This window comes from Hyaena hyaena, unplaced genomic scaffold, assembly GCF_003009895.1.
Source record: "Hyaena hyaena isolate Hyena2069 unplaced genomic scaffold, ASM300989v1 scaffold_6, whole genome shotgun sequence".
NCBI classification, from domain to species: Eukaryota; Metazoa; Chordata; class Mammalia; order Carnivora; family Hyaenidae; genus Hyaena; species Hyaena hyaena.
Window position 1 is genome coordinate 7,176,544 of NW_024080638.1, and position 14,127 is coordinate 7,190,670.

Here is a 14,127-nt window from a genome sequence, read left to right on the forward strand (position 1 = left end):
ACAAAGAAGGAATAGATAAATCAGAGACTGCTGGTAAAACTTTTGATATTCTCAATCTTAAATTTGATTCAAGTTTTCTGGTTATTGCTGGGAATAAAAGTTATATGTACAACTTTGTTTCTAAGACTTTTATCATTCAATTAGCTGCTGTCTATGTTTAAGAGCATACTTAAGTGCCTAGAACTAAAATGTTTCATGTCCTTGATGGGTTTGCTCAGAAAAGCAGCACAGCTGAACCTTCAAGAACTATATCAGGCCAGCAATCTGGAAAAGCGCACATGACTGTTTTTATCTATCCTGCCATTTTCAATAAGTAGCAGACTGCTTGTTGCCTAAAGGTTGGGAGCTCTAATATTCGTTTATAGACTTCTCCCCAATATTTTTACCTAGTAAAGAATGTGAATTTAAAGTATCTCTTAAAGGGGCACTTGGCTGGCTCAGTTGGTAGAGCATGTGACTTGATCTCAGGGTTAGGAGTTTGAGCCCCACTTTGGGTATAGAGATCACTTAAAAATAAAATCTTTAAATAGAGTTTTTTTTTAAAGACTCTCTCTTATAAAGTTACAAAAGTTACAGACATATATATGAAAAAGACTTGTATGGAAAAAGTACTGATTCGAAAGGCATTTTCCCTCTTTTAAAAAATATATCCTTACTAGTTTTTTTAATCCACTTTATTCCAGGTTTGGGAGATGTTTGTTATAATTTTCTTTATTAACATGTCTGCTTGTCTTTTTATATCTTGTAGTTTTGCTTTATGGAAGTTGCTGCTCTACTACAAGCCCTCAGCTGACACAGTTCCTAGAGGCAACATCGTCAGTTAACATGTTTTAATTAAACTAACACTCGTCCCTCAACAGCACAGTGCAAATTTCACTTATGAAGGTGTATATTAACTGTGAGTAAATGCATGAAGCACAAATTTTTTGCAGCTAGCTCTTCAGTCCACAAATCACTACATAACAGACATATGCCATGATCAGTGACCAATATCAGTGACTCAGATCAGTCTGTTGGTGAGGGGACATTGCACACCTGTTTTCCAGTTGAAGAGACAGAGAGAAAAGCATGTGCTTGTGCTGTCTTGTCGCCCAGTGATAAACTTACATGACATTTTACAAAAATAGATGGTCAAAAGAGGGAACTGGCCAACGAAGATAAAAGTGCAGCACAGAAACTAACATGATAATGTTGGAAGTGAAATTTGGGTCATATGTAAACGGAGTTATAGAAGAAATGGTAAACTGAGGAATGTGGACACCACTGCTGTTTGAGAGACTCCAGATGTACAGTCAGAGGGATTTAATGAGGGCAAACATCAATATAAATAAGTGGTTATCACAAATATCCTCTAAGAAATGACATGGCAAAAAGCTTCACGTTATAGGAACTCTTAGAAGTATTTTTACAACACTGAAAACACAAAGGGTAAAATATCAGAAGCTGATCCAAACTTAGAAATATGACAGCTTGCCAAAACAGAAAAAATGCTCACTCCATATCATAAGTTATACAAAGAGAAGGCAAGCACTCAACTTTTTCTCGTGATAAGTTTTTTTTTTTTTTTAAATAAATAAAACACTAAGTCTCAATGTACCAACGGTTTGTTTCAGCCAAAATTTTAAGGGCCATGAAACAACTATAATCTTTCCCACTGTTTATTACGCTTGCTTTGTATGGTTTCGGCTTGCATGGTCGTATTTACAGTAACTTAATACCATACAAAATGAGTTCTGCCCAGATTTAGTTCCGATTTCCTCACATCCTTACCAGCACATTTGTGTCTTTTTGAAAACAGCCATTCTAGTGGGTGTGAAGTGGTATCTTGTTGTGATTTTGATTTGCATTTCCCTAATAACTAATGATGTTGAGCACCTCCTTATGTACTTCTTGACAATTTGCACATCTTTGGAGAAATATCTATTCAAATCTTTTGCTCATTTTAAATTGGGTTCATTGCGTTTTTTTTTTTTTAAATGAATCTAATTTCTAGTTCATCTGATTTTTTTTAAAAATAGGTGAGTTAAGCCCAAACCAAAAAGCTGACTATATAGTCAACAGCAACTGGCTGGACTATGTGGAAATTTTAGTGTTTTGGGGTAGAATAGGGAAAAAGGAACCAAAGCATTGCTTAACTTTTTTTTTTTTTAAGTTTATTTATTTTTCAGAGAAAGAGAGAGAGACAAGAGTGTGAGCAGGGAAGGGGCAGAGAGAGGGGGAGACACAATCTTAAGCAGGCTCCCGGCTCTGAGCTGTGAGCACAGAGTCCTATGTGGGGCTCAAAACCAGAAATTGTGAGATCATGACATGAGCTGAAGTCGGACACTTCACTGACTGGGCCACCCAGGCGCCCCTCAAAGCATTGCTTCTCTGAAAATAACTGAGTAACTGAAAGAATCCAAAGTTGAACTCAGTGGATGTGGGCCATCTAAAGTGAACGCAAGGGCGGAACAGGGTCAGTGAGGGTGAAGAAAGGATTTAAGAGTTGTTAATACAAATCCAGTCACAGTGTAAATCAAAAGATCCTATACAAGACCAAGACAGCCTGGAGGCATTTTATGGTCATTCTTGTACTGAACTCTTCACCAAGGGTAGAGCAGGCACAGCGGCTTAATAATTTTTGTAACCTCTTAGTAGTAAGATGAGGGGTGTGAGTTGGTGCATTCATCATTCTTCTGTTCATTCTTAAATGTGTTAAACACGTGCTCAAAGAAAGGCTCTTCAAGGATCAGGACTGGCAGCTCACTTTCAAAGGTCAAGCTGTCTACTGACACAACCTGAGGGAAAAAGCTAAACTGATTATCAGAACAGACAAAAACCATGCCTGAAGACTTGTGCCCAAGGCTAATAAACACAATGCCTGGGGACAGGGGATAGCAACTGTAGTCTCTTACACTGGGTTTAAGCTTCAGGGTGCAACTTCGCAGCTATCATTCATTCAACAGGCACTTCCGGAGCACACGCTACGTGGTGCTGAGCGCTAGACATAGATGAACAACACAGGCAGTCCCTGTTCCGTCAGGGTTCATAACCTGATAGGTTCGGTGTTGCAAGGATAGAGGTAATCAGCCTAGCTGGGGGAATAAGGAAGAGAAAGCAATGCATTCTGCCCGGGTGTGTAGAAGGGAAAGCACCAAAAGGGGACATCCGAGCTGGGCCTCGAAGGATGCTTGTAGCTGACCCCGAAGGGCCAATTCTAAACTGTCACTGCCTTGTCCACGGCGAACAGAGTCTCATATCGACCTCAGTTAACTCCTATAAAAACTCTGAGACAGACGCTGTCATCAGTAATCCCATTTCACAGAAGGAGAAACTGACACACAAAGCAAAAGGCGAGCCATACTGGAGCCATACTGCGTGACAGGGAATATGCCAGGTCCAGAATCAAGGTGGACAGACACAGCGCAGCTTCGAACTCTGCCCGGATTCTGAAACCTGTACAGCACCGGAATGCGGCAGGGGTCTGGACCCGGAAGTAGGGATGAAGTCTGATAAGAGAGCGACCCCTGCAACCATTTGCCCTGTTCTCTCAGCCACGCCCTCTGTCCCACGCTTCTCAGTCACTCACCTGCCGCTAGGCGAGAGGAAGTCGGTGTCGTCCTCGTCTCCCGCACCGAACATCGCGGTGCCTTTCACCCAGCCGCAGGCGGGGGGAAGTCGGAGGGTTTTCGGGGCCTTTCACCGCCGACGTCGTGAAATGCCGCGGCGGCGTGCTGCTTTACGGCAGGACGAACTCGCGCACGGTTGTTCGGGCGGGAGGAGCCTCGGATCTGGAGAAGGCGGGGGAAAGGCAAATGGGAGGGCCTTGCAGGCACGCGCGCCCGTGACGTAAAGCTCCTCCAGCCTGCAGAGGCGGTGAAATCCGCGGGAGCTCCAAAATCCTGTGCAGGGATTGGCCAGCGAGGCCGGGGGCGGGCCAGGGGCAGGAATCCGCAGCCTTGGAGGCTGTCGTGGACACGTCGAGCCGGGCATAAGTGCAGGGGCCTTCCGAAGAGTCGTGCCAGTCGAGACGGGTTAAGGGTCCAAGAGGGAGGCGCCGGTTGCAAGACTGGATCTGGAAAGTAAGTACCCTTTCGCCCTCTCCCATCCTTGGCACGGGCACATCCCTTTCTCCTCCAGGACGGGGACCCTCCACGCGACTCTTCTCCGCTCTGTGAAAGGAGTAAGGGCCTGGGACTGGCAGACTGGAGGACTGAGCTTTTGGTCAGGCCCCTACAGTGACACAGGTAGGGTGACCTTGGGGCAAGGCGTTCCGGTGCCTCACTTTCCCCATCTATGACAGGCTTGACGTCCCTATCGCTTGTATTCTGTGGCCGACCTCACTGTTTCTTCAACGGGCTATTTGTCTAGTACTTCCATGGGTGATCAAGAAGCTTTTAGACCTCAGGTCATCGAATTCAAGCCTAGTCCCCTCATAATTCCAGAATTTGCAATTAGGAAACTAAGTAGTAAGCACGTCGATGACTAGTCCTAGGTCACACAGAGTTAAAGGCAGACTGGGGCTGGATCCCGATCCCTCATCTCTTGGTTCGGGAGTTAATGAGCTGATGGGTGAACAAGAACCTTATCAGCTTTCAAGCACGCGCACCCTTTCGGAGTGCTTATTGCTGGACTGTGGCACACTTTAGAGAATTCCCCTCTCGATGCAAGTGAGGTGCAGAAGAGCTGGGATATTCTGGGGGTGAGTGTTGGAAAGGAGAAAACTTTAGAAGTGCAAAAACCCCAGACTCAGTCTTGGTCTGGGTTTTGCTTAGTCTTCTTGCTACAGACGTAAGTCAACATCAGTTGTTGGGGACTTCTCTTTCTCCAGTTTCCACATTCTCTGTATCTTATCTAAGTGTCTTTGACTAACCTGGGATAGTTATTGAAACAATCTCTGGGTAGGCCTGATTTAGGCAAGGTGTAGATAAGCAGATAATGTAGCATCCGTTTCTTAAATTTTTTAAAGTTTATTTATTCTGAGAAAGAGCACAGGAGGGACAAAGAGAATCGCAAACAGGCTCCGCGCTGGCACTGTCAGCGCGGAATCTAATGCAGGGTTCAAACTCAAGAACTGTGAGATATGACCTGGGTGGAAACAAGTAAGACGCTTAACTGACTGAACCACCCAGAGGCCCCTGTAGCATCTGTTTCCATAGATCTCACTGAGTTCTTTAATTCTTTAATGCAGGGCGTCTCCTGATCAGTTTAGTATAACTTGTAGGTGTCCAGTTACCTGAAAGTTTTAGCCTATTAGTGTGATACTGAAGTGAAGTGGTGGATAGTGATTCACCTCCTACTTCCCACCCCTTGGTACTTTCCTCGTTCTGCTTGTTATTACTGTTTGTGTACTTTTACTAAGAAGTTGTAAGCTCCTCAAGGACAGGGACAGTTTTATTCATCTTGATGTCACCCGTATTGCAGTGTACTATGCTTTCTTGACAACAATGGTTTCTTGTTCTTTGTTAGACTGAGTAATGGAATCCATCCTTATTCCCATTCCGTAAATTACGCTCTTAGGATTTTTTTTACGTGGGACCCAGAGAGCCCAGCAATGGCTCTTGGCTTCCAGAAAGATAAAAATGTTCTACTAGCTAGGAACCGTCAGGGTTGCTTAGTCTCTTTTTTTTTTTTTTTGGTTAATTGCAAATTATTTCACTATTGCTTAAAGCCCTAGGGAAGGGGAAAGGGGGATAGAATAGCTAGAAATGTTATATGTAACTCATTTTTGTTAGTATTCCTTTGTTAAACTGAGGGATGGGGCTGTTGTCGGCTTCCTGTGTTTTACAGAGGGTAAAAGCAGTAAAGGCTGACAGTGTGAAGACAGTGTGAAAATAGTGATTACACTGAAACCTAAGCACTAGAACTGGAACCCTTTGCATCACCTCTGTTTAGAATATGAACTTGGCTCTCAGGAAAAGAAAGTGAATTGTATAAATAATTTACATATCTCTTTCTAATCCCTAGTACTTATGATCATTATCATTCTAGCACTGAAACATCAGAATAGTGCTTTTTTAAAAAATGTTTATTTATTTGAGAAAGAGAGAGAGAGGTGGGGTGGGGGGCAAAAAGATAGAGAATCCAGAAATCAAGAGCCAGAAGCTCAAGCCAACTGGGCCATCTAGGCGCCCCTGAATAGTGCTTTTAAAAAATGCTAAAAGATACGAATTGGGGCACCTGGGTGGCCCAGTCAGTTGAGCAGCTGACTTTATAGCTCAGGTCATGATTTCGTGGTTTGTGAGTTCGCGTCCCGCATCAAGCTCACTGCTATCTGAGGAGCCAACTTTGAGTCCTCTGTCCCCCTCTCTCTCTGCTCCTCCCCAACTCACACTCCTGCGGCTCTCTCTCTCTTAAAAATAAACAAACATTTTTTAAAAGTGCTGAAGGATCATTTGAGTGCTTATCTTGAATTCTTGAGTTGGGAATTTTTTCATTAAGGGTATTTAAGTAGCGTTTTTAGATAGCCAGGAACATAAAATCTGGATCAGTGTTTTTGGTGATTGAGACACCACAAACATGCAAGCATAGCACACCATTGTGGGAACACAGCTGCTAGTTCTGATCTGCAGTATGAGAAAGGGGAAGATAGTGGTGAGGCTTCCTCAGTCATTCAGGATTTGAACTGCAAGATTGGGCAACTAAAAAGCCACTGTCTTCCTGAATTGGATTATTGGACCAGGAATCAAGAAACCTGAATTCCCATCCCAGCCCTTCTAACTCACTCTGAACTTGGGCTAGACTCCCTAAACACTTTGGGAGTGCATTAGGCCCAGACATCTTTTAAGTACTGTTGAGGATACAGAGGTTAAGAAAAGTACAACCCTCATCTCAAGTTTGAATTAAGCATTTTTGTTTAAGTACAGTTTTTAGATATGATTATAAAATGTATTGACACCCTCCCCCCGAAGATTAATCAGGAAGTGGCAATTTTAACAGTTCCTTTCAAGTTAGAGATGATAATTTTTATAAATAAGCACATCCGTACTAATCTGTAATAGTGAACACGTGGTAAGTATTAAACTATAAAAACTATTAATGTTTAAAGTTATAACCAGGTTAGATCATAGGTGTGGTGATAGTGATGTGAACTGAATGTAGGTTTGGGGGAGTTGGTATAGTGTTCTCTCTGTTCAGAGACTGAAAGCAGAAGAATAGAACACAATTCAAGAAATATCTGAAAACCTTCTATATGTAAGGCCCTGGGCTGGGTATTGGCTTAGAATAGGAAAATGAGTAAGTCGTTGTCCTCAAAGTGCTTATGGTTGAATAGCAGGGATAATTGAAGTATACAAATAATTATAGTAGAAGACATAGCAAAGTAAGTCCCATAAGTAGAAATTAATTATCGTAGGATTTCAAAGGAATAAGAGATCATATCTAGTTTGATGGAGCATGTGGGGCTAGATAATGGACTTTGAAGATGACTGGAATTCTGAGTGGAATGAGGAAGTAAAGGTTTTCAGGTTGAGGGGGTGGCTTTTTGGCAAAAGCAAAAGGGCAGGAAAGAAGGCACGAATTTCATTTTCTTTTTTTGTTGTTGTTTTTTGTTTTTTAATTTTTCATGTTTATTTAGAGAGAGAGACTGAGCATAAGCAGGGGAGGGACCCAGAGAGAGTCCCAAGCTCTGACAGCACAGGCTCTATCTTGCGAACCTAGAAGGCACAAATTTCTTAGGAGACAAGAATTGCCCTTTTATCAGATGTAATTAGGGCCTATAGTTGCCCAACGACAACAAAAATAAGCTAAAACAAAGAATCATTCAGGTATTAGTTACACACAAATCTTAAGCATTTAATTTTAACCTAAAGCATAAACACCTTTTTGCCATTGTTTAAAATACGTTTTTTCTGGGCTGACTGTGTGGTGCCTGCTTGGGATTCTCTTTCTCCCTCTCTCTGCCCCCGCTATGCACTCACGCTTGTACATATGTGCTCTTTCTCTCAAAATTAATAAACTTAAAAAAAAGAATAAGCCTTATCTTGGGACAACTGGGTGGTTCAGTCCATAGAGCATCCAACTCTTCATCACAGGATCATGAGTTCAAGCCCCACATTGTGCATGGATCCTACCTAAAAAAGCAATAACAGTGATAGAAACATTTAATAGCTTTCATAAAATAAGCCTTTTCTTAGGGCGTGGGTCCCAGGGATCTGCAAACTAGAGCATGGGGGTTAAATCTTGTCCTAGCCCTCTGCCTGTTTCTGTAAATAGTTCCATTGGAACACAGCCATGCTTACTTGTTGCCATATTATCTATGCCTATTTTGACTTACAAGGTAGAGTTGTATCTCTGTGCAAAGTTGTATCTGCCCTATGCAAAGCTTTCAGCGTGGTTTTCATAGAAACAACTATCAGAGTTTATGTGGTGTAGTAGCTGAATTCTAGATGTCTGGAACCAAATTGTTTTGCCATTTATTATACAGGCCTTGAGCAAGTTGCTTGGTTTTCTCCTTTAGAAAATAGGGACAATGATAGTATCTAGTTTCTAGGGTTCTTGTGAAGATTTTATGAGTCAATTCATGGAAAGCGTTTAGAATGGCGCCTGCCAGGTAGTAGGAACTCAATATTAGCTGCTGCCCCTGTTTTCCTCTTCTCACATTTAATTGCTTTACATAATACTTTATTAAATTATGTTCTTAATAGTAAACACAATTGGCATAGGTTGATTTCTTTTTTCCTTTTTTTTTTTAAAGTTTATTTATTTGTGGAGAGAGTGTGCGGAACTTGCCAGTGTGGGAGGGACGGAGAGAGAAAGGGAGACAGAATCTGAGGCAGGTTCCGGGATCCGAGCTGTGAAGGTGTCAGTGCAGAGCCCAAGACAGCCTGACGCGAGCTCGAACCCACAAACTCTGAGATTGTGACCTGAGCCAAAGTTGGATGCCTAACTGACTGAGCTATCCAGGCGCCCCAGTTGATTTATTAACAAACATACCCGACACTCTTGATAAGCACACAACTTCCCTGAGGGAGAGAAAGAAATGTTGATCCCATGATATTAGAAAATAGGCTAGTTAGTGTGTTATTTAAATTGGCTAGAGAATTCTGTGAGGATAGTTTGCTAAGAGTATAAGACAGCAGAACACATCGGGAAGTAGTGGATTAAAACCGAAAAGGAGGGCAGGGCCATATTTGTCTAATACTTTGAAGGCCAAAGGGATAAGTTTTTATTTAGCCATGTGGGAAGTGAGATTGTTTATCCTGAATGACATCAGTTATATGAAAAAATTCAAGTGGTTTAAGAGTTCATAATGTAAAAAATAAAATTCTCCCTGGCTCTATTCCACGTGAGTATCTGCTTCATTTTTCTAATAGTCATTGAACATGGAATTGACCTAAGGACTGAATGAGGCATGGTAAACACTACCTGGAGCATGGATATTAACTGTTAAAAACCTCAGCCCGGTTTTTCTTTGGATTATAATCTTAGTTTTGAATTGAGAAAAATAAAGTTTCTAGACTGAATAAAACTAAAGCCCATACTCTTAGGGAATCTCTGAACCTCTCCTAGTTTGTCTCTGTTATTGATTCCCTTTTGAAGTGCTACCAAAGAGAAAAAAAAGATGGCATAATTATCACTGGAAAAGCAAGTGTTTACAATGACAAAATGGCTTTATCTAGTGGAAGATGTCAGATCCTTTAGTGACCAGGCATCCCCCAGATCACTGCCATTTAAGGTAGGCAAGCCAGGCGTGATTGGGGGATGGGGAGGGAGAAGGGCCAGCAGCTTGATGATGCTGGCACTCCCACAGGCAGCTTTTTTTTTTTTTTTGTAGATCATGACTAAGTGTGAGAAGTCATCAAGAGTCTGATAACTTAATACATTAAAACAAGCCATTTATGCCAAAAGAAATCTTACAGTAGAGACTGGGAAGGAAATGCTTTTGAAGTTCCATTGCTTTGAGGGTAATATCATTTCAGATTTAGGTGAGCTTCCCAAGCAGAGGAGGGGCCCACCCTTAGGAATGCAAAGCCCTGCAGAGAAGGAAACCTTTGAGAAGGGTCCACCCTACCTCCTTTCCTTTTACACAAAGGCCCTAGGCTTCTGTATACAACCTGCTTTTGTAGGCTGAGGACATTATGCAATACAGCACACTGAGATGGAAACCTGCATTCCAGAAGGAAATGGGATAAATAGTTTGGAGGGAATCTCTAAAGAGAGCAGAATTCTAGCAATCAGTGAAACCTTAAAGGACCTTTTTTTGTTAGTCAGGTCGAGCCTTTCTCTAAATAGATAGTAGAAGTGCTGTGAAGCTGTGCTGAGTGTTTACAGTTTTCAAGCATTTTATTTAAGAGCACCTGGAACTTAGTCTCTTGGTTTGCCAAATGAAAGGCAAAGGAATGCTGCTAAGGATACCCCCCCTAGCCACCTCCATCAACACCCTATTCCTTTCTCCTTTTTTTCCTCTTGACTTTTCTGATGGCTTTTTATCAGCTCCCACACAACCCTCTGCATAATCTATATCTTAGTCTATCTTCTATTTTTATTGTATGTATTTCTTCTCCAACAGACTGGGCTTCTTGAGGATAGGGGTTCACCACAGTACCACCACTCAATAGGTTACACAATATACGTGAATGAACGAATGAAAAGAGTGAGTTCCTCGGGGTCACACATATAAGTCCCATGAGGCAGATCTGGAACCCAGGTCTTCTGATTCCTAGCCCAGTACTTTTTCCACCACACCATGCAACCTCAATCAGAGGTATAAACAACTTCTCATTCTGTTTTACATTCTCTCAGTGCATTTTTCATTAAATCATCCTTTATTAATTAAAGGGAGGGAGGAGTAAAATAGTAGCAGTTAAAATGCTTTCTAGTTTCTGCTTCACACCAAAATAATTCCCAGTATTCACAGGCAAACTAACAACATTATGATCTAGATGATTAAAATCCTTTATGATATAACTGAAGGAGAATTTAGGGGTGCCTGTCTGGCTCAGTCAGTAGAACATACGACTCTTGATCTCAGGGTCCTGAGTTCAAGCCCCACGTTGGGCAGGAAACCTACTTAAAAAGAAAAAAGGAAAATTTAAGCAAAGGAGACCTTTGACTTTGATTATAACCAGAAAGCAGTTAAAGCAATGCTTTGCCAACCTGTATGTTTATCTGACTAGCTTGTGTGTGTGTGGTTTTTTTAAGTTTATTTACTTTGAGAGAGCCTTCAAGTAGGAGAGGGGCAGAGAGAGAGGGAGAGAATCCCAAGCAGGCCCCATGTTCAGTGCTGAGCCCAGTGCAGGGCTCAATCCCACTACTGGGAGATCACGACCTGAGCCGATATCAAGAGTCAGATTCTCAGGGAAACAACAGGTCAAGTACACAAAGAAGTATATTAAGAATATTCATTAATATATTACGAATGTTTTAGTAAAAATTAGAAACAAAAAAAAAATTCAGATTCTCAACCGAGTCACCAGTACACCTAGCTTGTGTTCTTTAAATCAAACTGTAAGAGGCTGTATACATTTTTCTTAATGTTTGTTTATTTTTGAGAGAGAGGGGGATAGGATCTGAAGTGCAGCCTCTCTGCACTGATAGCACCGATACCAATGCCAGCTTGAACTCACAAATCATGAGATCGTGACCTGAGCCAGAGTTGGGCACTCAACCAACTGAGCCACCCAGGTGCCCCAAGAGACTGTATACTTTAAATGACATGAAAATGAGCTGTATTTGTGACTTGGACATCTCCTTTCATATTAAGGCACTCGTTAGCACATCGGAAATGTGTCAAGACTACAGAAGAATCCAATAAGAGGAGTATGAAAGGGTGCATCTCGTGATTGCTAGGTTTCGGGATGTGGCTTAGCCAACAACAAAGGGTATCCGAGAAATGGAGTAGAGTAGCTGGGAGATCCACTCCACATTGGACTTAGGCCCTTGTATCATTGCGTAACTAAAAGACCTTTTCAGTTTGTTTGCTTGACATATCAAATTTGAGTTGTCCTATTCAGATCAGGCAAATAAAAGCTTCGCCAAAGGCCTTTGTGAGGAATGTAGTTGTACACTTGATCTTCTTTGTACAGAAAGGTGAGAGTAGGCAAGAGAAACAGGAGCTTCTATGTTATTTGTCACTAAAGCAGGATATGTAAAGCTCAGAAATCCCTCCGTAGCTGCTTCCCAGCAAACCATCTAGAGAAATGGGAGAGTCGGGGTATGTGGTTAGACCGCTGGTACAGAAGCCTTACATGAGACGTAGATATTACAGATTCAGTTGACCTAAATGTATATTAATGTTACTGTTTACTAACATGGGCCTCACTTTCCCCATCGGTAAAATAAGGGAGTTGGACTTGTTAATTTAATTTTTTTAAATAGGAAATATATTCACGTGGTTCACAATTCAAAATGTATAAAAGGATATATAGTGAAAAACGTTCCTTCTACTCTTTACCCACATCTGACCGGTTCCCCTCCCAGGGACCTAGTTATAGTTACCACTTTCTTTGTGCCCTGACCACTAGAGATAGTATAGGTGTTTACAAACAATATGTATATACTCTTAGATTAAATTTATTTATTTGGAGAGAAAGAAAGAGAGAGCAGGGGAGGGTCAGAAAGAGGGATAGAGTCCTAAGCCAGGTTCCCACGACAGTGCAGAGCCCAAGGTGGGGCTCTATCTCACAAACTAAGAGTCAGACACTTAATTGACTGAGCCACCGAAGCACCCCTAGAACTTCCTCATTGTTTATGACTGCAAAGTATTCCATTTTATGGAAATACGATGATTTATTTAATAAGTACCCAATCAATGAATATTTACATTGTATTTTCTTTTTTTAATTATTTTAATGTTTTATTTTATATATTAGATAGAGAAAGACAAAGCACGACCAGGGGAGGGGCACAGAGACAGAATCTGAATGAAGCAGCCTCCAGGCTCAGAGCTGTCAACACAGATTCCAATGGGGTGCTCAAACTCAGGAGCAATGAGATCATGACCTGACCGAAGTCAGACTCTTAACTAACTGAGCCACACTGGCACCCCTATTTACATTGTATTTTCAATATTTTGCTATCACAGTCCTCTGACAAATAACTTTGTTTCTATAACATTTGACATATATGATATACACAGCTGACCCTTGAACATGGTAGGTGTGAACTGTATGAGTCCACTTACAGGTGGATTTTTTACAGTATTGGTCTGTAAATGTATTTTCCTTATGCTTTTCTTAATAACACTATATTTTCTCTAGGTTACTTTATTGTAAGGATATAGTACATAATACATCCAAGATAAAACATATTAATGGACTAATTTATGTTATTCGTAAGGTTTCTGGTCAACAGTAAGCTATTAGTTGTTAAGTTTGGGGGGGGGAGGTCAAAAGTTATACACAGATTTTCACCTGCTTGTAGGTCGGTGGCCTAACTCCTGTGTTATTTAAGGGTCAGCTGTATTTAGAGGTGGAATTGCTGGCTCATAGGGTGTGTACATCAGACTGATATTTAAACACTCTCCGAGTTCTGGTATTCTATGATATTTTAATTGAAAACGAACAGTAAAAGATGAGATGGTATCATTTTCTTGAAACATCTTAATTTTTTTTTTATGTTTATTTTTGAGAGAGAGACAGAGATAGAGAGAGACAGAGTGCAAGCGTGAGAGGGGCAGAGAGAGGAGACACAGAATCTGAAGCAGGTTCCAGGCTCTGAGCTCACAAGCCATGAGATCATGACTGGAGCCAGAAGTTGGATGCTTAACCAACTGAGCCGCCCAGGTGCCCCAGACATCTTTAATCTTTTTATTCAGAGACTACATCTTAGGTAAAGGCCAAGTATAAGCAATGTTACCAAAATCACGTTGAATTGCAAACTTGACAAAAGTCACCTACTACTTCACAATCCTATCGATTTTTCTAGTGCTGTTCAGTGTGCTATTACTCAGAAGTTAATTTGTAAGTAACTACTTTTATCAGTGCTTACAAAGGGGCTTTGGAGTGGGGGGGATTTGGACCTACCATCCAAGAAAATTCTTGAGACGTCTGGTGCAGAAAGTGTTTTTATTAAAACACTGGGACAGGACCCCCGGGAAGAAAGAGCCGTACTGGTGTTAGGAAGAGTGACTGGTTATGTACTAGGGAGTTGGGGGAGGTAAAGGCAAAAGGAAGGCCTCCAGAAGGACTTTTTTTTTTTCCCCAGAAG

General features: G+C 41.5%; 2 protein-coding genes across 5 annotated transcripts in view; one reads left to right on the forward strand and one right to left on the reverse strand.

Annotated features, from left to right (window-relative positions):
• The window catches only part of FKBP15 (FKBP prolyl isomerase family member 15), a 54,323-nt gene extending 50,636 nt beyond the window's left edge, over positions 1 to 3,687 (reverse strand). For all 3 annotated transcript variants that reach the window (XM_039239892.1, XM_039239885.1, XM_039239877.1), the window contains exon 1: positions 3,569 to 3,687. In XM_039239892.1, the coding sequence (XP_039095823.1) occupies positions 3,569 to 3,621 (53 nt within the window). In that variant the 5' untranslated portion in view covers positions 3,622 to 3,687. The remainder of the gene's footprint in view (positions 1 to 3,568) is intronic.
• A 263-nt stretch (positions 3,688 to 3,950) lies between these two features.
• The window catches only part of SLC31A1 (solute carrier family 31 member 1), a 37,902-nt gene continuing 27,725 nt past the window's right edge, over positions 3,951 to 14,127 (forward strand). The window contains exon 1 of one of the 2 annotated variants that reach the window (XM_039240379.1): positions 3,951 to 4,061. The gene's annotated coding sequence lies outside the window, so the exon portion shown is untranslated. Of the gene's footprint in view, positions 4,062 to 4,106; positions 4,227 to 14,127 lie in introns of those variants that run through there. The other variant, XM_039240386.1, reaches the window with a different exon arrangement.